Source organism: Cygnus olor, chromosome 3 (genome assembly GCF_009769625.2).
Source record: "Cygnus olor isolate bCygOlo1 chromosome 3, bCygOlo1.pri.v2, whole genome shotgun sequence".
Taxonomy (NCBI): Eukaryota; Metazoa; Chordata; class Aves; order Anseriformes; family Anatidae; genus Cygnus; species Cygnus olor.
The window spans coordinates 103,223,181-103,251,157 of NC_049171.1; the positions used below are offsets into that span (position 1 = coordinate 103,223,181).

Sequence of the window (27,977 nt, forward strand, 5' to 3'; positions counted from 1 at the left end):
CCCTTGTTCGGGTCCATAAAAGGAGCAGTTGGTACGAAAGGGAGAAGAGGGAGCTGGTATCCTTAGGAAGTGCTATAATAAATGCTGTGGTACTGTCAACTACCAGTCTTCCAGCTGCGTCAGAGGCAGTCTGTGCCACGGACTCTGTGAACCTGTAGTTTGGTGTAGGGCTTTCAGAGAAGCCTCTGGGGTCTCAGGGCTAACTTGTACCCCAACAAGCTCTGGAGGATGGAAGACAAAGGCACCAGCAGAGGTAAATGGTGGTGTATCCTCTGTTTTTCAGTTCCCGCAGGACTGAGCAGTATGCATCTCCAGCCGGTACGTGCTGCAGATGGCAGCTGAAAGAAGGGTCTGTCCATGCCCTTTAGCTTGCAGACTGTGTTCCCTTGGAGCTGCCATGTGCCAGTCAGCGTGGGAGAAGATCTGGCTCTCTGTCATCCCCTGAGCTGATACACAGTAATCTTGCCCTCCTTCCTACCCGTTTTTCCTTCTCTCAACATCACGTGTGGGAAGAGGGGAAAGCAAAAGGGGAGAACTGGAGGAAAATATGAGGAGTGGAATTATCTGAAAGCATGAGGTATTCTCCAGGATGAATCCCCTGTGTCAGGAAGAGGGTAGACTTTTGGATCACAGCCTGAATTACACATGAATACTATTTTTATACAGGGAGTAACTGAAATACATAGTATAACGTTAGCGGAAGATAGAAGAGCAGCCTCTGATGAGGCATGAAATAGCCAGTGGTGGAGATCATAAGTTACAGCCTCTCACAGCCAACTAGAGAAAAAAAAGGATGATTCCCAGATTGTTCAAACTTTTTCTTCAGTGGTGTACAGCTCTCCTCTTCTTGGGTGTGACAGCTCCGTGTAACAAGTCTTTTGTTATCTGTTTAATCTGCTTCAGTCTTGATAGATTTCAAGGGCTAGACCTTCAGCTGTGTAAACTGAAGTGGCACCATTGGCTTTAAGGCTTCATTTACACAAGACAAGCATCTGCAGAAGGTTCTCATTAGAAGCTAGTGCTCTCTTCAGCAGAGTGAGCTCTGTAAAGAGCTGAAGAGAAGTTTAGAACACCACTCAGTAAAGCTGCAGGAATGAGATCTGTCTAAAATTATCAATACCCATTTTATTTTTCTTCATGGAATTGTAAATAGATGCCTCAAGTAAATATCCCTCACCTTCATTATTGAAACAAATAAATTAAAGGAAAAAAAAACACATTTTCTTATCTACAGTAGGGGAAATACTGCCAAAAAGAAATTGGGACTTTCAAACGTCTGTTCCTTAAAACCTCAAGCTTTCTTTGGCATTTATGATCTTTTTATTCTTTTTCTTTTCTATGGACATGCAAATGAATGAATATGGGCGATTTACACCCTTCTTTGTGGCAAACAAAGGCTTTTCAGGTGTTTTTATGAGTTTGTATTTGTGAACTTTACTGCTGGAATGCTGTAGCTGATGTTGCCTTTCAGCCTCTGGTGCATAGACCACTAGCAGTCTGCAGAAACAAGCTATTTTTTAATTAAGCAGAGCAAACCTATTGTCGGTAGACCTTACTCTGCTTTTTTGTATTTCCACTGAAAGTGGCCCATACATTGAAAAGATCAAGAAGTTCTTTGTGGTAGTTTTTTCTCTTGCACATGTAAAGTAGGAAAGGAGACCTGTGGTAACACGTGTGTGTTCACAGGTCACTGCTCCCTGGTATAGTAGCAGAGGTACCAGCTGTTTGGTAGGCATTCCCAGGGTTGTATCTCTGCTAAGGGCTCTGTCATGGCCCCTCAGTTTTAATCCACTGTCCATAAAATACAGCGGGGTGCACCATTGAAGAAAACTGCTTTCTGCTTTGCAGTTGTACTTTATTAGCTCATACTTACCTGAATACTTAATATATTCTTTTCCTTCCTCCCTTTCCATTGTTTAAGACTGGATTCTTTCCTTGTGTTTATCTGCCTAGGCTTTATGCCGCATCCGTGCATGCCTTCTTATTTGTCATCCTCTCATGGCCCTTGCTTTACAAATGCTGCTGCTATGGACATACACGACACACGCACAGTAACACCTTGTTCTTGACTACAGTCTCTGTCATAGTCCAAATATTTAGTATTGTTTATGTTATTTGGTCAGTTTTTGCTCTTCACTCATTGTGGTTGGTAAAAGTCAGCTGTTGAGCTCTACTTGTGTTTATAATGACTTTTTGGTTCTTTTTCCTGTCAAGCTGCACACTACCTAACACTGCTGCTTTCTGAACTGTGGTCACTGCCAGACCAACTGAATGTTAAATGTGAACAAGTTTCTCTCCCCTCCCTCATGCCTTCTGTTCTCATCAAAATAGAAGACAAAAGAAGCGGCCAGTGACATTTTTCACTGCTGTAGTTTCAGCAGTTCTGTGGATATATTCATTACTTAATGAACACATAAGGAGGCAGGGTTTGCTCAGCATCTTGCAATCTAGCTTGTCAATGCAATTTGGACAGATGTACATGAAGATTAACAGTGCAAGCAGGAGCAGACAACAGAAAAAATATTAAATGGTCAAGTGAACCAACTGAATTTTAAGGGTTCTGGGAAGCTGTTCCAGATGAATGGTGTGACAAGGAGAAAAATAGAGAATCAAGCCCAGAAGGAGAGGAGCACAGCCTGGGAGAGTACATTAGCAGAGATTTGGTAAGAAGGACAAAGAACTGGAAATTCCTGCAGAAAGAGAGAAGAAGAATGAAAAGATTTGAAGATGGAAGTTGGATGAAGAGAGTGCTTTAGCAGATGAATTTTGGCTAACAGGTGAACTTGAATTGCAGGATAGACGTGAATTGTTCTAGTGCTCTGAATCAGTGGGCATCAGAGGTGTTTACAAACTTTGATAGCGCACCGTTGCTTGCAACAGTTCACTGCCATTTTCTCTGGTCCACCATGAAAAGACCATTGAGAGGTTGTAGAGCTGTTCAGGATAGTCAAGGGAGCTGGAATCCAGGTTTCTCAGGTTCTTTCCTACCCATCGAATCACATGCAGTGCCCTAACAAACACTCCCCTAGGGTGGCAGAAGATGGCATAAAGTAGAAAAAGGAATTTTAGAATACACGTACAGTTTTGTGGAGAAATGAGGTTGGATGGTAACAGGATTCTAAAATAGTCCCTAGTTTTGTAAAAAGGACAGTAATTTCCACTGGACTGATGAAAATTTTCATTCAGAGATAACCTGGAAAGAAGAAATACAAAAGAGTTTTCTTATTTTCTACGAGATATACAATCAGTCTGACATATAACATTCTTTCGTTTGTCTTTAGACTTATCATTGTTAAAGAACTCTACAACTTTAAAGTTACACAGCTGCAGCATTATGATGGATGTGTATGGCCTTGGTTGTAGCAGTATGTAAAGATGCTCATCAATAAAGATGCTTATATGACTAACTATGAAATGCAAAGTGAAAATATTCTAAGAGCATGAAAAAAAATCACAAGCCATTCTATGTAGTTATATTTCACTGGTTGATTTCCATTATAAAGTTATAAACTTCCTAGGTTTCATAACGTATAGAATCAAGGAGAAAATTAGGTAGACAGAACTTGAAATTTCCAGACTAGTAAATATAAATGAGATGTTTGATGAAAGCTGATTGGTAATACACTAACTTAAATGAAAAGTTCCAGTTATAAGCATACCCAAAGGATATGCCCAGAGTGGATAACGATTAAATCTTGCTGGAGGAAAGAGTGAATGTGATCAATAGAGAGACTCTAGGAACATAATTGTGTTCACTGCAGGGGTTCAACCTGTACTGCATTTCTAACTTCAGTAATAATGCTTATGCAAGGTAATGTGTAGGGGACTAAGACTGCCATCTCTGGGAATATGAATTTGAACATGCCACAGATAATTATCCAGCATCTCACCAGCTTGTCATTTATCTAGGCTGAATTCTCAACACAAACATTGATGAATATCCACACAAAATTACACATTCTCTGTCAGCTTGAGTTTGTGGCTAATCATTTTGTACAAGTCATAATAGGGGAAAGTTTCTAAAGAACGCAAAACCTAAATGGTCAAATTCATGCTGAGAATTGGAAAAAAAAAATCATCTGAACCACATGAGTATGCTATTTTAAAGAAAGTCTGTACATTTTCATATAAATGTTATAAGCCCTTGAATAACTGAGATTTTAATGGAGATTAATAAACTAAATAGTAATGAACCATTGTTACAAGCTTTCTGTGTTAAAAAGCTGAGTCATATCACAAAGTATGAATGGTAATATATGAAAATATTGTACTCGAGATAAAATAAGCCCGATGATCACATCAGTGTCTGTCCAGCTGAAACTCAGCTTTGCTGTTTTCGTTTAAAATATGTATTTATAGCTATGCATCTATTACATATACCAGTATGATAAGGTGAAATTTTTGGTTTAAGTGATTTCATCCTTATGTAGGTAGAAAACCATTTCTTATATCTGTTTTTAAGTGTATTCATAAAAGAATCGATCTTAGATTTCATAAATGCGTTTTGTTGTTATTTTCAAAATACTTGCAAGACCTATTCTGTTGCCATGACAATTTAATTTCCATAAACATGATTTTTGTGTGTGTGAATATTCAACATTGTACTTGATGTGTTGTGTTGGGGAAAGGAGATGGCAACTTGACACCACAGAAATCACTGTGCTAAATGGCCCATATAGTCATAGAATGGTTTGGGTTGGAACGGACCTTGAAGATCACCTAGTTCCAACCCCCCTGCCATGGTCAGGGACACCTCCTACTAGATCAGGCCACCCAAAGTACCATCCAGCCTGACCTTGAACACTTCCAGCGATGGGGCATCGACAACTTCCTCTGGGCAACCTGTTCCAGTGCCTCACCACCCTCATGGTTCCCTGTCTCATATAAAAGAGAGAACAGAGCACAGATACTACAGTCACTGGCAATTCCAAGTACGAAGCCGCTTCCCTATTTTCTCTTTTTAAAGCCAAAAGGCGATTTTGAACATTGACTTGCACCTGAGTACTTATTTCATTCAGTCCTCTACACCTCTCACACATCCCACGTAGTAAACATTTGAAATTGATTCTGCTGGTACTCCTTTGAAGCTGACTCCCTGAGGTGATCTTATAAGATTTCATCCTATTTACATTGGTCAGCCGTACATGTTAACCTGGCCTTTCTGCCTCAAGTGGTAGACCCCTTGTGTCATATGTGTCACAGAAGGCTAGGGTTATTTTACTGTTATGCAAAGGTGCAGATAGCTGCTGAAGTGCAAGGCAGAGCTTGAACCAAGCTGTCATAGAATCATAGAATATGCCGAGTTGGAAGGGACCCATAAGGATCATCGAGTCCAACTCCTGGCACCACACAGGCCTACCCAAAAATTCAGACCATATGACTAAGTGCACAATCCAAATGCTTCTTAAATTCTGACAGGCCTGATGCCGTGACTGCTTCCCTGGGGAGCCTGTTCCAGTGCATGACAACCCTCTCAGTGAAGACCCTTTTCCTGATATCCAGCTTGAACCTCCCCTGTCGCAGCTTGACACCATTCCCTCGGGTCACTGGTCACTGAAGAGAACAGATCAGCATCTGCCCCTCCACTCCCCCAATTAGGAAGCTGTAGACTGTGATGAGGCCTCCCCTCAGCCTCTTTTCCAGGCTGAACAGGCCAAGTGACCTCAGCTGCTCCTTGTACGTCTTCCCCTCTAGGCCCTTCACCATCTTTGTAGCCCTTCTCTGAACACTCTCCAACAGTTTCATGTCCTTTTTGTACTGTGGTGCCCAGAACTGCACATAGTACTCAAGGTGAGGCCTATGAGTGTGTATAGAAGAAAGTGGGGAAGGAGGAAGAGCTTCTCTCTCCTATTCTATGTCATCACCAGGACAGAGGCTCTATGGCGGTGTTGTATTAACGTACAACATTTTGCTTACTCCCAGGGAAGGATTAAAGTCACAGTCAGCCAGGAGAAGTTCAAACAGGCAAAACTGACTTGGTAATACTGCATTATTTGGGTTGGTCATTTTCTTTCAAATCTGAAGAAAAAAGTTGTCTTCCCTGTGACACCAAGTCATGGGTTAGTGATAGAACTCAGTAGGTCGGGTTGACAGTTGGACTTGATGATCATGAAGGTCTTTTCCAACCTAAATGGTTCTATGATGCTGTGGTCCTCTGTCTAGCCACCAACTATTCCATGTCACCAACCCATCTGGATACAAACAACTCCTTAGACTCAAGGGTGCCAACAGGCAAATTCTCATTTCCATCAAAGTGAAGACCTAACGAAGCCACTTTGGATGGTAGATTCAAGGCAACATAGTTAGAAATAGGATATGTCTCCTTCTGTTGAGTGCAGTTGATGTTTAGTAGAAACCTGTGGTGGAGACAGGAATGGAATTTAGACCAAATAGTAGTTCCCCAGAACTACTCTTGCTTGGCAGCTACATGGTGAATCCTTCTTTTGCTGAAGCCATGATGAATGAATGCGTTAGCATTAGTGACACTAGGTAGAAAAGTTTTTTTGTTCTGTGTGTTAGCTGAAATGTGGTATACATATCTCAACTGAAAATCTGTCTTGTACTTACCTGTTCTGCTCTCACATCAGTGCTTCTACTGTACATACTTTCGCCACTCATTTAAATCTGTGCGCGCTAAGGCAGAGCTCAGACATTATGTCCTCTTTCTAGCTACTCTTAGGACTCCAGATCACATTGCTTGGTACAACAATCAGCAGAACCAGAGCAATGCAAGTACAAAATGTTTCCATGATAAATCCACCTGTCAGAACTCTTTAAGTCCACAACATGCAGAGCAATGTTGGGTTGAGCCTCTAGAAAGATTTCTCACATCTGCTCACCATTTGTTTCTTACTGTAACATTTATCAAACAAATCCATGGTGTGATGAAACATTAATAGTGGAAAGAGAACTGGGCTCAAATGTAAGCACTAACATAAGTTCACTACTCAAGGCTGCTAGTGTGAATACGTATTACTGTGACGAGGAGCTTCAGGGCTGAGCTCTCGTGCATTTAAAAGCTGAGAAGATTCATCCTAATTTGCATTAGCAGTAGGAAAGCCATTAAGAACTATATTTCCCAAAATAGCCAATAACCAAAGCTAAAAATCTGAGGCTCTGGTATCAGAAAATGTATTCTTTTTTCTCACAATTGCGGTTTTAAATATTTATGACACTATCATAGGCTAGTAAATGTTCTTTAATGTATTTTGTGAAAGGAATAATACCTAAGCAATACAAGACCTTATTCCAGTGACTGTGATTAAGTCTTGTGTTCACTATGAACTGGTGCAAGAAGTGACAAGTCAGTAGCTCAGCAAGGTTTTACTACATTATTCCAGTAGTATGATACAGAAATACAAAGGAAGATTTGTGTCAGACTTAGACTGTTGGTAGTATGAATAGAGAAGTCAAGGAAAATAATCAGAAGATTGCCCAGGAAGATGGTAGCAGAACTGGCCTCAGGTCACACAGTCATACTTTGTTACCTTTAATCTCTTCCCAGGAAACCATTTTTAATAAACTACCTCTATTACTCTTGGACTTTATATTTGTCAAGGAGCAAGATGTTTGTGCCACACCTTAGTGAAAATGCTATTGATAGGTAGAACAGACAAGGCAAGTTGTAGTTCTTACGCACTGGTTATTTCCTCACATTACCCTGTGATCTGTTCTATGCTTGTGAAAACACACGCCATCTTGTACACATGAGAGGGACATCAACACGTTTTACTTAGTATATGACCCCCCCAGAAAAAAAAATACACAACACCACACCACCACCACCACCACCCCAAAACCACCAAGTAAGCTAGTTTGTTTTGTAGCATATATGCACCTCAGAGTTGCCATTTGAAAGAACAGTAATTTGTATTGTTCGTTATAATATAGTGCTAACAGATAATTGCAGTAAGTAGGCTCCATTGTACCTCTTGTTTACACCACAGTTGTGTGCAGAATGAGTTCTTGCTGTGAACCTAAAATGTACTATTTTAAAATAGATTTGTTACCTATACAGCAGCGTAGGTCACTGTGGCACTGTGCAGACAATGGGAAAAGAACAGGTCCTATACCAGTAGGTTGTGTTAGAAATGTAGCCTCAAGAGTCAGATCAGAATTAAAAGAAGTCTTAATAAAAACACGCAATACAGTGTAATGAAAAGAAAAATACTTCCTTGAGTTGTATTTCTAAAGACAGAGTCTTAAAGGCACAGTTGGGACTTGTTTCTTAGCAACAGTGTGCATCTGAGCTGTGCAAGCATTCTCGTGTTGTAAAAAGACACCCTCAAGAAGAATGGTAATATGAAAGGAGCTAGAAACATCAAATTTAAGGGATATCATCCTGCAGGAGCATTTTATCAGCATTGCAAAACCTCGTATCCAGTACTAGATGTTTCAGAGGAAGATCTCTAATGGACAGAGCTGAATGCAATGACCTGCCTGTAGCAGAAATTCCTCCTAAAGAAGTTTACTAGCTAGCTGATATACCAAAACAGAAGATAATATTATTTATTCAATGTGGCTTAATGGCAAGTTTTCTTTTTTAATGGACATATTAGATGGTATTCATCTACCTGTATATCTGAGTTGGTTGCTGTTATAGTCTGTGAGGATGAATTAGACACTACTGGCATGTGACTCATCTCTTCTGTAAAAGAGGTAAAGTGAATCACACCATCAGGGGTCCTGTCTTTTTTTTTTTTTTTTTTTTTTTTAAAACTGCAAAGGGAGCTAAGAGTAACTGGCTCAGATTGAGACACATACCTGGCAGATACCTGAAGTTAGATGAAAGCTACCTAATAACTGGTTTGAGTGAAAGAGGGTCTGGGTACACATCTGGCAGCCATTCAAGGGCAACCAACCACAGCATGTCCCTGATTCCTGCAATGCTATTATAACCTCTTCCATAGCATCCTTTCTCTAGTACAGTCTAAAATCTTGTTAGCTGTGCTGACTGAGGAATAACTTGAGCACATGTTCTCACTGCACTGCTTACGGTGATATTTAGATGTCTTCTTTTAGGATGGATGTTCAGTGTTCTTTCCTTTATTTCCTTTTCCTACCTGTTTATGGTACAGAGGTCGGAGAGAGGTGCTTGCATGCTCTTTATCAGTAGCCTTGAGAGCTACTATACTTACTAATAAGGCTGACAGATAATATAATACAGATATAATATCTGTAACTGTCTATTGCCTCTCCTCCTCCTTTATTAGCTTGCTTAACCCCAGCCAGCCAGGAGGATGCCTGGCTGTAATCTTCGGTTAATGATGAATGACATGGGGTTCCCCCCTCACTCTTCTTCTGACTTCTGAGGTATCAACACATTGCGTCAGAAGCTTTATTGTGACAACTTAAGCAGTTACTGCAGAAGTCTTACTATAGATAGTCCATGCTATAATATATATATAATGCTATATATAGTCCATGCTATAGCTGGAGATTACCTCACATCAGAGATAGCAGAAGAAAACATCTACTGGGACCTCTGTGCAAAGCCATGGTTAAACCAAGTTATGTTTAAGTTTGGGTAAGCTTTGGTAAGACTTTGCACTGAATCTGCTGTAGCACAGATATATGTTCCTTTCTGTTAACTCTGATATGGGCTTGCAACCTATACTAAAAATAAATTAATTGCCTGGCAGCTGGTGCTCTTCAGCCCATAAGTCCTTGTACAGTTACACACCATAAACACTTGATAACGTACCATTAGACCAGTTCTGTTCTCCTCAGTTAAAACAAAAAAGAGGAAAAAACACCGTTTAAACAGAAATACAGTGGCAGCACAGGAAAGAGATTTTTCAGACAAACTTGGCTTTCTTTTATACCCTGCAATATCCTCATTTTCAGGTACACCCTTATCTTCAGAAATTAATAGATTCCTAACGTATGTTCCATTTGCATTGTAGCTAAAAGCCTTGGAGGGCAGTGAAGCTAAACTAGGAGAGCCAGAATTTGATCAAGTACTTAACAACTCTTTCACTATGGCTTTGGGCAAGGTCTTAGGCTGGAATTCCTTGATTTCAATGGGAATTAGATGCCTAAATATCTTCAAATGACTGTGCTTTAGCCTCTCTGCCTTTCTTCTTTCATCCTTCAGAAGGAAGAAAATGGTGGCATACATAATTACACAACCTGTGCTGGGGTATCATTAGCACTTAGAGAATACTATGATAAAAAAAAGAACTAGATGAAGTGCTGCTGTTGCTTAGCATGTACATTAAGAGAGAAGTAACAGTATGTTCAAAACGGAATAAGTAGAAAAAATATATGCAGTTATTGGCATATGCTAAAAATATTAAAGGATTGTAAATAGTTTGGAGCCAGACATTTGAGAAGGGTAAGAACTATGTCCACGTTCTCCTCTGCTGAGTAGTATGGCTCAGCTTCACTGACTGGAAAATAAAAAGCACTTTTCCAATAGTCCAATAGATTTGTATTGCCTTAATCCCGGATCTGTAAATGGGATGTTTCACATCAATCACGTGCATGGTACCAGCTCTGCTAGTCTTGTGTCATTTGTCATTCAATGAAGAGATTGAACTTTCCCACAACACCTGGAAAGGGCAGGGTAATATGACCATTGACCACCTCTCTGGGTGTGGCCTTTAAGCCAATTCCTTATTCACCAAATGGTCCACCCTTCATCTCTCTCCAATTTAGAGATCAAAATGTTGTGTGGAACTGTGTCACAGGCCTTACAGAAGTCCAGGTAGATGACATCAGTTAGTCTTCCCTTATCAACTGATTCAGTCACTCTGTCATAGACGGCCACCAGATTGGTCAGGCATGATTTGCCCTTGGTGAAGCTGTGCTTGGCTGTCTTGGATCAAATCATTGTCCTGCATGAATCCTTTAAGTATCATGCATTTCACCTGATGTGTTCTGCCTATACCCCAGGCCCATCCATGGTTCTCATTTTGCTCAACTACCAGGCTCAAGCACACATTGCTTTTACTGTCGACAGAAATTCCTTTTTCTATATGAGGAATGGATTTTGGGTGAAAACTCTCATGATCTCTGTGACCCTCAGGAACTTCTTATTAATGTAAGGAGCTTGAGCCACACTTATCCCTACACCTCTTCCTTCTCCCCCTCTGTCCTTTGTGCTAACTCGCTGCTGCCTTCCCCTACAAGGAGCTGCCGTAGGATAGTGGTTCGATTTGTGGAGCACAGTGTAATAATTACAGGCTTGGGTTCCCACAGAAGGCCATTCTGCCTTGGTTATCACACTGTTTTGATCACCCTGCTATCTCAAATAGTCAGACTGTTCACTGCAGATGGCTCTGATATCCCTGAGTGTCAATGGTCCTGTTCCAGTCTGTCTCCAAGGAAAGTTCAGTAAGATGCTGTTGCTTTGTGATGTAGTCCTAATGCATCGAAGTCTCTGGATTCCATGCAGAACAGATTTTTCCTCTAGAAAATACTAATTGTAAAATTTAAGGTGATTTTTTTCATGACTGTCTGGTTAGACAAATGTTCCTCTAAATTACAATAACAGGCTTCTGCTATCGGATTGTTCTGTGTAGCATAGTTAGCTAAAAATACTTGCTTATTTTTTCCATCGCAGGCACAATAGATGTAAAATATCAGATCGTTGCTTTTGAACAATACTGTACTAGAAGTCTTTTTCTGTAAAAAATGCTATGTTTTTATTACTAAAATGAAGAGAAATGAAATACTTTAGCTAAAAATTTGGGGTTATTTAATGCTTAAGTGTAGGAAGCTATGACAACTGCAGAAATACACTTTAAGCTTCTGTAGGGATTAGTGTAAAAGAGTAAGGAATTGTAAGTAGGAAGACAATATTTTGATATAGCAGTGCATCAGTGGTCCACTCTTTCAGAGAATACATAGTACCCCATGCTTTAACGAGGGGAAAGAAAAACATGGACTCACCACTGAGTTAGTGAACACCCGTCTTTCTGCCACTACTAATTGACATTGAGCAGAGTGCAGCCTTCTGTCATTTTGATGTTTAGAACCGCAGATTCCTACATGCATAAGAAAAATCTGACCTATTTTTTTTAGTCTTAATAAGAAACAGTGAATTGATTTAGCCTTTGTAAATTCCTAAAACAGATGGGGATATATATTAACTACAGAAAGGAGTTGTTGCACCAAGTTACCTCATGTCACACAGGAACTATGGCAGATCCCTAATTCAGGGGTAGGGGGTTTATGTTGCAAGTTATATAAATAATAAGAGCAACAGATGTTCATCAGTTGTGAAATTAAAGTGAAAAGCAGTTGATATGGTGTTTGAAAGAACTATGGCTGGAGCAGGCGATAGTGGTTGAAGTAAATGTAAGGAAAGAAAAAGTTTGAACTTGGTATGAGAGAGGAAGAGGAAAAGTATTTGGGGTGATAAGTGCACAGCAAAAGGAGAGGAAGGAATTAAGTACATAATCTTCCTTTTCTCTTCACTTGCGAGCCTGATTGATGGAAAGGTTATTGGTGGTGTCATTGGTGAGAAACATTCACCACACAGTGAAATGGAGGTTGACTTTGCTGTCTTTGGGTTAAGACAAGAGAATGTACAAGTAGAGATCGCAGAAAGAGTTAAAAGGACACAGGACAAGCGTCCTACAGAGGTGCAGGCATAGAAATGGAGATGGTTCTTAAATGCTTGTGTGTGGATCAAGTTTAAATAAGGCATAGCATTGAGGGAACAGAAAACAAGGGGAAGAGAATGGCAGAGGCTCAGTCAGTGCTTCTCTGAGATAAAGATGTGACATGGTAGGAGAGAGAAGGGCAGATGACAAGGTGTCAAAGACCAGAGAGCCCTTAATGGACTCCAGAGCATACAGGAGCCAGCAACTCAGTTGAGGTCCTGACACCACAGAACTTAGTGGGAATGTTTTCCACAGAGGAGACAGAAGCCTCATTTGTAAAAGAGAAGCAAATTGAGGTAACATTGCACGACTTACAAGGCACAGGAAAGGAAGAAGGTGGTTAGGATAACTGGGGAGAGGAGTAGAGCTCTACAACGCTGATGTGGTTCTGCTGCAATAAGAGCGTTACAACAGGCCTTTTTCTGCAGTAGAGGCAGGGCATAGTTCTCACCTTAATTCCAGTTGTGCAGTCCCATAAACTCAATTCACACTAGAGTGTGAATGCAGATGCAGTGAATCCAGGCCAGAAGTGACCTCAAACCACAGTCAGCTACTAGAAGCTGCAGGGTTACAGGGGCTGGATAACTGGTCTCCTAGCTGTACGACCTCTGGGCTGCCCTGCAAAGCAGAGTACTCTGGTACAGCACAACGGACTTGTTAAAAGTTTGGAAAGCGGTGGATTTGACATATATACACACACACGTACATGTATGTATATGTACATGTATGTATAGGATCAGATTTCTAATTCTGCTTGAACTGCATGGATACATGTTTATGGTAGCCCTGTACAAGTTCATGTTTGAATTTCATTCATCAGCTTCACACAGAGCAGCAGACATGTATGCTTGGCCTGGCCTGGCACTATTATCCGTAGGAACAATCTTTCTGGTGTTTGCATTTCTGAATTGCTGCCAAGATCAGGTTAGACCTGATGAGCCAAATTAATCCCCAGTATAACTCTCAGTGGCAGCCATTGAATTTAGGTCAGAAATGAATCTGGGCCTAATAGAGATGATTATTCTTTTGGCAACAGGAGAACAATAACAGAGGAAGGCTAGGTGGATGGTCCCTCAGCTGAGCCTGCCCTTTCAAGAAGGTTTTTCTCTCCTCACTCAAAGTTTCTTTTCTTTGGGACAAGGAGAATCTTTTGAGGTTCACATACTGCTTACTACTACTGGCCCCGGCTGGCGCACAAATAACAAATGTGGATTCCCTTTCCTCTACAAGACTGGTACTCCCTAAAAAGTAGCCTTGTTTTAGAAACCACCATGGAAAACTGGGTAAGAAACCAGTAGTGATTTCCAGATTATCAAACTGAAGGACAGACAGGAGTAGAAAAGCATCAGCTTAGTTTATGTTGTGAAGTCTTGTGTTGCAACATTAGTCCTGGTTTTCAGGATTGGCTCCCTGCCCCCCAGTTCAATGGCTTCTCCATAAGGACATTTTAAAGTCTAAATCTCATCTCAGCTTCACCCTTTAGCATTTAGATAAGTGTTTCTAGCAGTCTCGCATAGGAGAGTCAAACCATTCTACCATTGCCTCTAATCTTCTTGTAACCCATTCAACATGAGAATTACAAAAGAGAACAACAGGCAGGATAAAGGTATAACAATTAACACTTCCTCTTTACAAGACACTTTCCTCAGTACATCTCACTCCATATAAGTCTTCTCTAACCTCTGAAAGTGATATCCTTGATTTACTGTATAAGAGAGTACTTCCCGTATTTCACCCTGAATAATTACTTGCTATATTTTGATGCTCGAAACTCAGTTCTTTGAGATATCTACAAACAAACATATATGCATTTTTATATAATGCCTACCTGTAGCTAGATGGTTAATATTGGAAGTTATTTGGTGAAGGGAAAAAATTTTGTCCTTTAACTGAAATCAGTGTAAATCAGATTCCATTTCCTGCGGGTTGGGAGTACAAGAATTTCAAGAGATGATGTTGTACAGCCAGAATCTGGCTGATGTGTTTGATATGAGCATACATGCACATACTTGGGGGGTAACATCAAAGGGTGGGGGCTGTATACTTGATGTCTGCCTGCTTTGGCATGATCAGCAACTCAAAAGCAGAATTTATGTTTGAGGCTGCTGATTGCTATGGGAAGCATTGCATCTAATGCTTAAAAACCAGAAGAGCTGTTCAAAAAACAAACAGGAACTCATGAAGTGCTCTGTCTTGAAGAGCCATTAGTTGTGTGGTGGCAAGAGGACATGGCTCTGGAAAAAGAAACCAAGATAGTTTGAGATGGCTGCCAAGAGGAGGGAGTCTTACTTCAGTTCCTAAACACAGGAACTGAGAAAGCAGAGATTAAACAGACATGTCATATCCTTATCACATATAATCTTAATTATTTAAAACAACCTCAGAAAAGTTTGAAAGTTCCTATTAGGTTCCTATTATTTAAGAAACACTTGAAAGTAGTAACATTAAAGTTAACAGAAGAAGTAAAGAAAGTAGTAACATTAACATCTTAATTGTGCTACTACAGTACTACAGAATAAAGTTGAGGTTCAGAATTACTTTGCAAGTGACAGTAAATTTGAGCATGATTTAGTAAATAAAGCCAGGGCTGAATTCTGGTCTCCTAAATCATATCCCAAACTCCTGAGTTCAACACTGCACCTCTAGGCTGTAGAGTGCAGCTCTACCACGTCCCCTTCAAGTCCTTGCTTGAGACTCTTCGGCTCATAAAATGCACGTACTGAATTTTCTGGATAAAAACACTGTTCTGTTAGTCTCCTGCGTACTCATCACTGCAGACATCCAAACATCTGTGTCACAGTTGTTTTACATTCTCATACTAATTAATAGATAGCTTTACTTGCAGTGATTTTGTAGGCTGGTACACTTTATTACACTTCCGTTTCAGCTATCTTGTTCTACAACAAAAACTCTAATTGCTCTGTGTCCCCATCTAACTTTCTGATAAGATTCTCTCTCATGTCTTGGTAGTCCCTAGTTAATGTGATTTGTCCTCACAGTTAAGGACTCCAGAGTATTGCACCAAGGTGAAACTTATTGTTCAGTGCATCTTCTATGTAGTTAATTGTTCTTCCACAAGCAGAGCAAACGCTGTTAGGTAGCTTCAAAGGGCTAAATTAGCTGCAAGGCAGCGATCAGAAAAACAGAAGGAGGCAACATGACTACACACTTAGCCTTGAACTGCGGCTGCTTGACTCAACACAGACAGGAAGGATGGACCTTTATACTTTTATTTTTCACTGTTATGCAGCTCTTATTTCCAGGGCCCTTTGGGGACTGGATGTACCAGAAAACCAAAAAGCTTTCTTTACAGCTCTGATGGCCACTCTGAAGTAAGGATGGGCTCTCTCCAGACATTCTGCTCTTGAAGGTTTCAGGCTGGTAAAGTTTGGATGAAAAGTTGTGTGCAAGTTATTTTGATATCAGTAGCAGAAAAAGAATGGCTCAAGGTTCATTTCTGGATTTATACCAACAAAACAGAAAAATGGCTTTTGGAGGTGTTGAGAATCGTGAATTAAGATCATAATCTTAAAAATAAGATTTTAGGGGAAAGTTGTTTTTGTCTCCTCAGTTCTCCTGTCTCTTGGATCGTGAGATCCTGCAATGGGTGGGTACAGAGCTCCTGTGACTAGGGGAGCCATGGCCAAGTGCACAAGTTCCTGCTTAGCTGGTGGGCAAAGAGGGGAATAAGGCTTATTACAAAGTGTAAGAAGCACTTAGTTTATTAGCAGACAATATGAATATAAGAAATACTGCACAGCTGCAGACAGAATACAGTAAGTATATCTGTTTCCATGAAATAGAGCTACTTAGTTGCTGATAAAATTACAGAGCAGCAGGCCTGCATCCACTCAGGGAAAGATGAGCTTATAGTGAAGAGCCCTATGCCATAAATGCTGGTCATGCCTTTTGTTTTTCTATATGTTTATTATTATAATTGGAACCCAATTACGTTATTTCTCTCAACAATGATATACTTAATACGGATGCAGATTTATGAAAATTCTCTCATCATTCCATTAGCAAAGAAGAAAAAAGAAGCAAGCATCAAGCATAAGAAAGGCTGCATTGTCTTGGACCTTTTCATAGCAGTTTCTCTCACTGACAGCAGAACAATGGACATGCTCCTTCAGCCTCCCTGGCTCTTTGTTCGTTGTCTCTAAAGTACAGACAATCTGTTGCCTGCCTCATGGCAAACACCTACCTCACTAACTGCAGAGCACTATTACTGCTACTTGCACTAGCTTTAACAAAGCCTGACTAGCCATGGGCAAGAAACAAGACAGATTCTTTTATGTACAACTCAGTCTGCTCTTACTAGAGTGCTGGCTGTACCTGAATTATGACTTCGTTACATCCCACAGAGCATCTCTCCACACCACTACAATCAGCATCGCGATTTACTGAACACCTTTTGTGCTACTTAGGCAGCCAGGGATCCCAAGTGACCCACACAGGAGCCAGAAAATGGTGGGAAGGAAAGATGACTGTTAGCAAGGCGTTAGGAAGAAGATGGGAATGAATGACAGATTATTGCCAAGTACAGGGTTGATCAGAGCGTCAGCTAAAGAGCGGCAAATAATTTCTCCTTGTGGCACATTATCTTAGTAATATGTCAAAAGGTGATGCTTCTGATGTGGAGGGACTTATCATAAGCAATTATTTTTTTTGTGACTGCAGGTGGTAGGTAGTGCTTGTGACACCCTTCCCATTTCCAATATGGATACCTATGGAGTTGCTGGGTACTACATCTCTCCCCTTCCCCTCTTCTGGAAAATTACAAATCCTCCCCAGTGGTTCAAACTATTATAAAGTGTGATTCAAAATATGAGTGGCAGTTCTGGGACCACATAGTTATATAAAGGAAAAAAAAAATAGTTTGGGAGGTGGGCTGGTACAGCTTGCAAACACAGCTCAGCAGCAGAGTTCTGGCAGGAGCCTGAGGTCTGCTGTGCTGCTGCAGCTTACACAGTGGGGCCCCGCACCACAGCTCAATGGAAATACTGCAGTCTCAAGTACAGGCTGAATTTTAAACATCAAGTCAGAATTAAACCATAGACTAACATACAGGAGCTGGAAAATATTTATCGGTAGCTGTTTTTAAGCATTCAGAAACATTGCAGAGCTGCAGCATTAAACAAACAACAACAAAGAGCCACTGATGGCTCCATGTATAATTAAGGGTTTAGTAAGTCACTTGCCCTTGGTGCAGCCCTCCCCTACCCCACTATGTACCTTAACAATTTGCTATGAATTTTTAGCCTTGGAAGTCTATGAAAGTTTGTTGCAGTCTGGTTTTTGAGGTTCCTGTTAAAACTCCACCTTGTCAGTAGAGTTACCTTTTTCCCCCCCCGTGTTTAATGTTTTGGAAAGTACTTCTTTTGCATCAAAAATGATATCATCTTACATGCATGTGGGCCATCTTTAGTAGATGCTCCATAAATACTGTCAAGGCTGTTCAGACCATGGTACACAATCTTTTTAATAAAGAGATACAGAGCACTAGCTCAGCTTTGTTGTGGCAGCAGTGTTGTGAAGCAGCTGTAATCAGTTATGAGGCTACAATGCTTTGGTGCAGGCTGGACATTTGTCACATAGGGAAGTCAGAAAGCAAATCCTATATACAGCCCACCTTATTCAGAGTTGTGACAAACCCTGTGAAGACAAGAATCACAAGTGCTAGCTCCCACTTGTCAAGACACTGTATATTTTTGTTGATACTGAGCGCACAATGATTGGACAGTCAGAATTCACTTCAGATGTCCCTCCTGTATGGGAGGGAAAAAATAAAAACCATGCTGGCAGGAGCTAAGCAATGCATTTTTAATAGCAGGCCACAGAGGAAAAATCATGAGCTGCTCTCCATGGTAACATGCAAGCTCTGTCACATTTGCCTGCCTCCGCTCTTTCCTCTTCTCTCTCTCCTACCCCACCACTCCTGGTTTTCTTGCCTGAGTCCTGCATGCAGTGCTGTCTGTGACAGCTGGCATTTGCAACTGGTCACTTTGCCACCAGGTGTTTGCAATTCATTGGTTTTTCCCCCACTACAGCTCATGGTTGCATCATTACTTGGTCACAGTTAGAGACCGTAGTTTGTGCTTGGCCTACAAATTTCAGGATTTATTTTTTTTTTCCAGTTCTAAAAGGTGATGACTGGGACCGAGCAAGCCTGCCATTATTTTAAGCAGTCCTCTGCTCCTGCTCTTCTTCCCCCTCAAATTGTTAGAGCTACTCATCTGTCCTAGCCCTCCTTACACTGTGTGTGGAAGAAGTTAAGCTTTAGTTTGTTTGGACAATGGAAAGGGTAAGAAAGCTTGCCAGTGCCTATTTAATCAAACTTTATCCAAAACAAAACAAAACAAAAAAATCAACATAAGCTTTCTTTTAAGATATGGAGATAAAGTACCTTTATTTCTAGAACAGGCTAATTGCACTGACTCTTGGATTAATTCCATGACTGAAGTGATCTGCAAGGGGAAGGATTTAATGAAAGCCACAGATACGCAGGTTGCATATCTTCTTGTGGGAACACCTAGATCTTGTTGATGCTGTAGCATTGTGATGCCATCTTGCCACCTCTACTTTATATTTCAGAAAAAGCACATTCAGCACCCACCAAAGGTGAAAGAACTGCTGTGTGACAAGCTCTGTGTCCTGGACTGCGCACTAACCCCAGCCCATAGAGGCATCAGCATTCCCAAGCCACTTGGTGCCAAGAAGGCTACAGACACATTAGCTGGAGCAGCCTTTTCTGAGCAGAGAGCTGTAATAAGCTTGTGATGACAACACTCATCTTGGAGGGTTTAGGTAATACACTCATGCTGGCAAGTTCTCTCTAATGCAGCCTAAGCCCTAATGAGTTCCAGCAAGGCAGAAACTGAGGAGTGGTGAGGGCTCACACTGGCCAAAACATTTCCCTTAGATTTTGCTTTGTATCTGTTTTCTCAAGGAAAGACATAAACAATTCCCTGACTAGAGAAAGGTCAGCAGCTACTCAGCCTGAACATTAGTGCTCTGCAGTTTCCTTTTCTTGGGCTGTTGACAGCATCCTCTCTGCAGCCCAGCTCTACCCATGTGGCAAAGGGGAAGGACTTCAGACATCAGCTGGCACTGCTAATGGCTGCTTCTTGGGGGCGTTTTAGTAGTTCTCATTCCCTTGTCATAATCCAGAGGACTACAGATTAGCATTTTGACTGATACCACCAAGGATGAGAGGCCTCCATAACTGAGACTCCTTACAGACGGGAGTAAGGAAAATGAGTTCAGGACACCAAGGACTCACAGATACCTCAGCCAGTAGATAACACAGTCACTATAACAGCAAGCAAACTGCAATCCTTATCACCCTTTTTGTGCTATTTTTCTGGCTTACTTGAGCAAGAACGAGCACATCTCATGAATTTTCAGCACATCCACAACATCTGCCTCATACACCTGTCAACAGTGTTTAATGACAGCTAATAATCATTTTAGTTAAAAAATTCAGACACGTTAGACATGTCCCCACACACTGCATTCCCCTGACACAATACTGTTACACAGTTCCTTCTCATCCCCACAAAACACACACCTTAACTATATCTCCCCTCATCAAGCCTGCAGCCTTCCCTGCTCCTACAGACATCTCAGACATCATTCCCCAGTTCTTCCTAACTGTGCCTGTGCTTTCCTGCACGCCTCCTAGAGCCTTGCTCCAGCTCTTGGGTCGTGACACATTTTGCTTTTTCCCTTAGGAAGCAGGAGAGGAGCAAACGCTCCCACTGCCTCATTCACTCCCAGTACTGCAGGAGACCATCTTGTACAACTCCTAAGCTTACAAGAAGAGGAACCAATGTCTCCAAGCCCCCCCCAGCTCCAGCTGTCATGCTTTTGTAGGGTAGGGAGCATGACCAGCAGCAACCTAATGAGCTGCCCCAATCTAATAAGCTGCCCCAGCTGCAGTAATTTTGGTTTCTTCTCTTCCTCCATCTGTAACTGGGTAGCTCATCCGGCCTGATTTCCTCATTGTGTAGATACTTTCTGTGGTTCCAGATACCTGGTAGTCAGTGGGAAGCCCAGTAACAAGTTGGTGTGCTCAAATTATTTCCATTTGCCCTGTGGCCACTGGTGTCTCGTTTTCCTCTGTTTTGCACCTCGACTGACTAGGCCTCTACATCTGATACTTCTGGGAAGATAAAAGTTTGCTCACAGCCATGTCCTTTACATGAAACATGCCAAGCTCCATATCTGACTGAAGCTCCTGCAGGAATGCCCAGGATAGATAGACTTTCTTGCAAAAACAGGAGAGGAAAATTCACGTGTAGCTTAAGATGGTCCATAAAACAGTTGTCGCTTAATATCATGTTTATATCACCCAGGACGAGTGACCCAAACAGTAGTAAGCCAGGAGAGGTCTCTCTAGGGTGTGAGTCTTAACTCTAGTAGGGAAAAAAAAAAACACATACACAAAACATTCCTGTCTCACACTAATTCGATGTGCTCTGTGAGGCCAGGAGCTGACAGCTGATGCTCTTGGGAAGGGTGCAAGTGCCAGGACCAGAGGAGCATACAGCAAACAGCACATCAGAGGGGATTTTATCCTGTGTGACATGTGGGAGAACAGACCAGAGAGGGGAGAAGGGGCGCTCCCCCCCCCCCCCCATTTGTCTTTCCCTTAGTGGTGGTATCCTACAAAGAACAACAGAAAGCCTTCCTTATTTACTTGTGTAATCCAAAACGACCCCAATTGATTGGTGAATTTTCTCCTGGTGGAGGGAAGCTCTTAACACATCCGTTGTCTTTGTGTAACCCTGGACCTTACTCCACATCCCTTACCTGCAACCTCTCATTTCCCACCTATAGAACAAAGCAGGACATGGCTACCAGTGCAATCAGCTTCTGCTCAGAGCTAAACAGAGAAAGCACATGGTGTAGAGTAATACCAGATTTTACTAGGTTTGGGCTACTTTCCGTTGGGAAGATATGAGAAACGCCTCATACAACTTATTTTTCTCATGTTATGCTGGCAAGGTTGTAGGGATTTTTAGTTTTCATTTGTTTGCAGTGTTAAAAGTTTGCATTCACTGGCTACATTCACAGCCTGAGATCTTTTTGGAGAGCTCACTTGTTTGGCCTATGTAATCCCAGCTGCAATTTTCTTACCAAGTTTACACTTTATATGCTGCAGGTATCCAAGTGCCCACACGTTGGGTCAGGGATGTAAATGCATCGGTGCCCTAACTGCCGCAGACACACAGTATCAGCAGACACAGCTTTCCTTCCTCCTCCTCTTCAGGAATGTGCTCCCAGATGCAAGCTCTTCCATATTTGGAAACGTGCAGCTAAGAAACTTTCTTAAGGGGAAATCACATACCTTGGAAAATGTATTTAAGGCTTTCTTCTGCCTCACGTTTTGGAGTGAAACTGGGGCTAGAGAAGAGCATTTTCTCCAGGTTTGTTGAAACACAGATAAAATGCTTTTCCTCTGAAAGAAACATATGTTGACTAGAGGAAAACTACTTCCATTTTGTATCTGCTGGCACATCTCGATTATTGTATTTAAAAATGCCAACGTTTTAAATTAGTATTAACTAATCATAACTAGTAAAGAAAATGCATTGGCTCCCAAGAGCAGGAAAGTGGCCTGAATGGGGAGTCAGAAGGCAAGGTTCTTGAGGTATTAACCAAAGTTTTTGTATTAATTCTGTCTCCAGACAGGGACACTTAGCTGCTTTGTTCCCTTCAGAATGGGACTAGACATTAGCTTAGTCACTGTAGTGTGTAGGGGATTAATTAGGCAATTCAGCACTTCACTCTAATAATGTAAAAATATTAAAAGCGTCACTGGAAGGAACTGAAGCTGTATTTTAAGAATTATTGCTCATTTACAATCTTTTTTGTAACACATCTTGGAAGAGTAAAGGTAAGGCAATTTTCATTATCAAAACAGATATGCATTGCCATTTGGCAAGATTTAGCATCTTGATGGGAAAACATAAATGTTCAGTTTCTGATCCTGCCTCAGTCCAATCTCAGATACTGCTATGCTGTAACTTTGCAGAGAACTGTTTGAGGATGCACTGGGGAATATTTCAGTCTCCCTTCTGCTCTGAGGAAACTATACAGGGAAAAAAATGATGGGTAAAGCAGGGCAGAGATCTGGGGTAATTCCACATGGAAGACAGCAAAGCCAGAGAGCAAAAGGTAACCTCTCTCTCAATGAGAAACAGGGAAGCTGATTCAACATCCTTCAGGATAAAAGCAATTACCCCTTTCGCTCTTCCCACCTTGCTGGGCAGCCTGCCAGCGATGCTTGGGCGTGGGGCTGCCTCCCTCCGTTTCAGCGCTGCGCACCCACTCCCTCTCCCTGTGACGCCGCTACGTCTGCTGCACTGCTGGCTGCAGCACAGGGCGCCTGTGGGAGTACGAAATCAGCTTGCACCAGTGGCAGGAAGACAAGGGGGGGGTTAGGAGCTGGTGGAGCATTAGGAAGATGCTGGAGCTGAAGCCTGCAGAAGATGGTGAGATTAAAAACAGGCTGTAGCCAGCCTTCCCTAGCACGTAACTGACTGTTCTCCGTGTTACCACTGAGACAGGGAGTGGTGGCAGAGAGTATCTCTCCCACTTTCATGATGGAGCAGGACAATGGCATTTTGCTCCTAACCAGACCCTTCTGCTCTGTCTGTCCTGTCTTCAGGAAGGAGGCAGACTTAGTGTTTCCTCCTGCCTGCAGTCAAGTCAAGGGACACCCTCTTTCCTCTGAGTTCGGCAAAGTATTTGTGTACATCAAAGATATCAAAGACGAGCTCACTCATTCACTTCTCACGGGTTGTTTGCTTGCTCCCATCCTTACAAAGGTAAAAGGGCAAGCTTGGTAGAAAACATTGTTCATCATTCTGCACTGTTTGTAATCCCAAACATTCATCAAGGAAACTTTTACAGAACTGGCTTATCCAGCACAAACTGTACCACACCTTTGTGCCTTCCTTGGCAATGCCCTATCTAGATTTTAAAAAAATTACAAAGACAATTTATAATGATAAAAGCTGTTGAAATGCACACTTAGCTCAGATAATTGAATCTCCTGACCTACAGCTTGTACATCGTAGGAATCAGAAACAGTTTCTTCTACTCTTTGCTGATGGTGTGCATTTCTGCACGTTGGCTGTGGGGAAGATAAGACTTCCCCGAGCTGCAGTTTCAGTTATCCATGGAAACCAAACATCAGCTGCGAAAAAATGGTCAGGCCCATCCAATGTGCTAAATTCAGAAAAAAATCTTTGTAATGTCTGCTGTGTAACTCGCCCCTACTTTTACTTTCATGCATCAATGAGATCATTTGTCTGAATTGTTTCAGGAAGTCCTGAGGGTACGTGGAAAGTTTGAAAGCTTGGCTCAGTTTGAGCCAGGGTCTGCAGCACCAGGTGAGCCTGACTCAGTGCTGAGCTTTGGTTTCGCTTTTCCTGCTCTGTTAAAGCACTCTCCCACATAACAGATTGCAACTGGGGGGAGCATTACGCAAAAATACAGTGCCTCAGTAGCACCCCTTTTTTGCGTATGCTACTTTTGGAGCAGTATTTGGGAGTAGTATCAGACAGTTTTCATGCAGACATGTCAAAAACGTACCACTTTGTACACCCAGTAGCACCCTAATTCTCTATGGAATTTTCCCTTATAGAGCTTCTGTGGAGAAAGTATTCTCCCCAAAAGGGAATCATGAGGCAGAAAAAAGGTAGACAGGTGAAAAAAAGAATCCAAGACCTGAAAGAGGTTTTTCTGTCCTAGTTTCACGTATACATATCAGTGTAATTCAGTGGAGACAGCAATATGTTCAAGGTAGATGTGGCTATGCCTCCGTTTATCCTCTAATGATAATTGTAGATTTCCAGCACCGCAGTGAGAGCACAAGGAGCAGGATGCTCTGAAAAGTAGGTTTAAAGGAAGGAATTTGGCATGAAGCTGTGGCTCTCACTGTGTGTTTTCTTGCTGCTCTCTCCATAGGAACACTTGTATCAGCTTTCACGGTGCTGTGTGGAGCCCGGACCGACCTCCCTGACAGGCACATGTGTTGCGTCTTCTGGCTGAACATTGCTGCTGCACTGATTCAGATCCTGACGGCAATCGTGATGGTTGGCTGGATTATGAGTATATTTTGGGGGATGGACATGGTCATTCTTGCAAGTAAGTACAGTGCACTCCCCCTCCCATCTACCCCCTGCCTTTGGCTGTGTTGCTGGGACCCAGCTAATGGCCCTGCAAGCCACCAGACTGCAAGAGCCACAGGATGGGCTCTGCAAGTCGATGAGAAACAGTAGGCAGAGGAATTGTGAGAGGTGGTTAGGAGCACTTGCACCCAGGCTGCCCCATCACACATCTGGACGTCTCTCATCCCACCATGCAGGTTAGGATCTTACATTCCCCTTAAAAAAGTGAGAATTGTAGGAAGGGGTGCAGATCCCAGCACTATGAACGCTGTTGTCTGGAGGTCTTCCTGGTTGCATCTGTGTGTGGTTTGAACAAGAAAGACCTTTGTCTCCCCGTGACTCCAGCTGCACCTCTCTAGCAAGTGCTAGTCCATCGCTGCTAGCAAGGCAGTCCATCCCCAGAAAAGCTCTGGGGTTGATCTAGTACCTTCCATCCTCCCCTGAATCTATGTATCCAAAGGCTTTTTTTCATGTTTCATTAAGTTCTTAGGCTGAATAGGACTGTTGAGCTTTTTCTGGAAGGAATTCCCCTACACTCTTTAAGAAGGCTCTGAACCACTACTCTAGAGGAAGAAGAGAAGAATTCTTCCTTGAACATACATAACTTAGGTCATCCAACTGGTTAACTACGTATTGCCAGCCCACAAGCTCTGTCACTTTATCTGCTAAAGACTTTCACTGGTGGGCACTTTCACTTTGGTGGGCACTGCCCCAGCTGAACAGGTCTGGGATCTTCCAGACCAAGTGGCTCAGCAGTTCGCAAAGTGAGGGCTTCTGGAGAATGTCTTACCAGTAGCTTTTGCTGTTTTGTTTGAAGGGTCTTCACGTAGTCATCTCTGCTGATGACATCTCTGTGGGAGGAGGATCTCAGGAAACTGCCAGGCACCAGCAAAACAATTAAATGGATGAAACTGAAAAGAACAGCAGGAAAACAGAGCAGATTTTCAGATGCCAAACCCATCGGTTAAACCCGTCCACCAAACCACCTGCTACTTTCTGAGCCAGCTTCAATTTACAGGCTGAGTTCAGGGTGATCCACATACACAGTAAGATGATGTGAGCATGAGTGAAACAAAAGGCTTTCCTCAAGACAAAGGCAGCATTACACTTTGTTTTCCCCTGCAAACCAGCAGAAGTTTCATCTCAGATGTACCTGCATGTTGGGTAGCCTAATGCGGATAACATGTGAGTCAGTCTGTAACTGTGAAATGTCTCTAAGAACCTGCTTGATTTGTGTGTAATTGGGTAATGACATGCTTGTACCTATACATGCTAGCACTATTGCTCTGCTGGACAGCCTCAGCATGTGGAACGCTGCTGGCAGACCCACTTTTGGAGTGTCAAGCACCTGTTCAGACAAAGAGCTGCAGCTGAAACTGTGACTTACCTTCCTCTGTAGTCCTCCATGTGTATAGCAAAGACACACATCAACTGGGCAAATGGCTGGTGCTCAGGAGGCTCCAACTGGTTTTCTGATTTGGCTGCTGAGGATAAAACCACAGCTTCATCCAGGTCCATCTGCTAGTACAGAAGGGGAAGGGGAGCCCACATGCCTCATGTTAAGCAGCTCTGTATTACCTGACAAGTTGCAGCCTTAGGCAGTTTCTTGTCGTCTCATTAAATAGCTAGGTTTTGAATTTACTTACAATATATAAGGGTAATCCTGAATACATTAAGCAGCTCACGGTTGATGGAAAATAGAAGAAAAAATAGCTTTTCAGTCACAGGAAAAAACAGAAGTGATCAGTTGCTCCCAGCTGGATCAAACAGCCTGCCAGGCCTGAAGTGAAATGTGTTTGTTTTTTTTCCAATGCTTTGTTTTCATGTAAAAACAAGAACAAAACTAAAACAAAAACTAATTCAAAACTGAGTCATTAGAAATGAAACAATGTTTTAAATGCAAGAAATAAGATATTTCATTTAAAAACACTGCCACAAAATGTTTTGCTTTGGTTTGAGTTTGTTTGCATACAAATAGAAACAAGTTGTTTGCAGTTTGTTCTGCACTGAGCAGAAACCATAAACTGTTGCAACTTGAATCTGCATTTGGGTTGGGAGTAGTCAAAACCTACTGAACCACTGCCCCTGAACCTCTAATCTTCCTCACCATGAAATGGTTGAGTCCATGCCTCCCTGTGGCAGTCCCATATATACAGGTAGTGTGATTCTGATGCGCTAAAGGTGGGCAGAGTGTGTGATATCACAGATAAAGGGACTGGGGGGCCTTTGCTCTGGATTTCCACGGATGCCATGAGGGATCAGTGCGTCTTTCATGGGCTCAAGGCAGAGCCTGTACCACTGCATTGATTGGCAGAGCACTGGGTCGCAGGTAGCTTGTTGCTATTCTTCCCTTCCTAGTGCTCCTTAATTCTCAGACTCTAAAAGGGGAGCACCGCAGGAGCCTGGTCCAATAGGAGAGCCTTGAGGATAATGTCATGCTGCCCATCTTTAATGCGGAGAAAAATGAGAGGAATTATAAGTCAGTCAGGTACGCTTCAATTCCCGGAACAACTAGTCACATGGATGATTTGCAAGCATTTAGAAAATAAAAAGAAACAAAGCAAGAGTCAGCCTGGGGTTGTTAAGAACAAGCTGTGTTAAACTGGCCTAATTCCCTTCTGTGGCAGAGGAATTCATTTTGTGAATAGAGAAGGTGATCAGACATACAAATCAACAGTGTGCATGGCTGTGCCTACGGATGAGCAAAGGCACTGTCACTTGTGGTTTCAGAGGAGAGACTCCTGCTGCAGCAGCCCTTGGTCTTTCAAGAACTCGCTGGAAAACAGTAGTAAGAAATCACTTGTAATCATCCTGTCCACTTGTCACTCACTCCTTTGCTAATTACAGTGCTCACACCTTGCCAGAAGCAACAGATGATTGCATGGTTACTGTACATTTAGGCTCCCAGAGACTTTGGAAGTGTCACCAAGGGCTGTCTTCTCCACAGGGCCCATCCTAGAGTAGGTTCTGCAGTTGCCCTGGTAAGGAAAGAAAACAGAAAGCATGTGAGAGACTCAGAAGAAAAGAGCATCCCTAAACAGCTGGTAACCCTTTGTGAGATTAAGGAAATTCTGGGGGCAAATTGCCTACTTTCCATTACATTCTTTTCAGTCTAAATAGAACCATCCCCCAGACTTTGCTTAAGGTAAGTAGGTGGAATAACCTTTGTTGCGGTCTCCTACCA

General features: G+C 42.2%; 1 protein-coding gene across 5 annotated transcripts in view; it reads left to right on the forward strand.

Annotated features, from left to right (window-relative positions):
* STUM (stum, mechanosensory transduction mediator homolog) overlaps window positions 1-27,977 on the forward strand; it is a 38,886-nt gene that overhangs the window by 3,454 nt on the left and 7,455 nt on the right. For 3 of the 5 annotated variants that reach the window (XR_005817996.1, XR_005817997.1, XR_005817998.1), the window contains exons 1-2: window positions 24,633-24,770; window positions 25,611-27,938. Coding sequence is in view for 1 of the 5 variants with exons in the window: in XM_040550634.1 (XP_040406568.1) it covers window positions 24,591-24,770 (180 nt within the window). In the remaining 4 variants the exon portion in view is untranslated. Of the gene's footprint in view, window positions 1-24,590; window positions 24,771-25,610; window positions 27,939-27,977 lie in introns of those variants that run through there. The other 2 variants (XR_005817999.1, XM_040550634.1) reach the window with 2 other exon arrangements.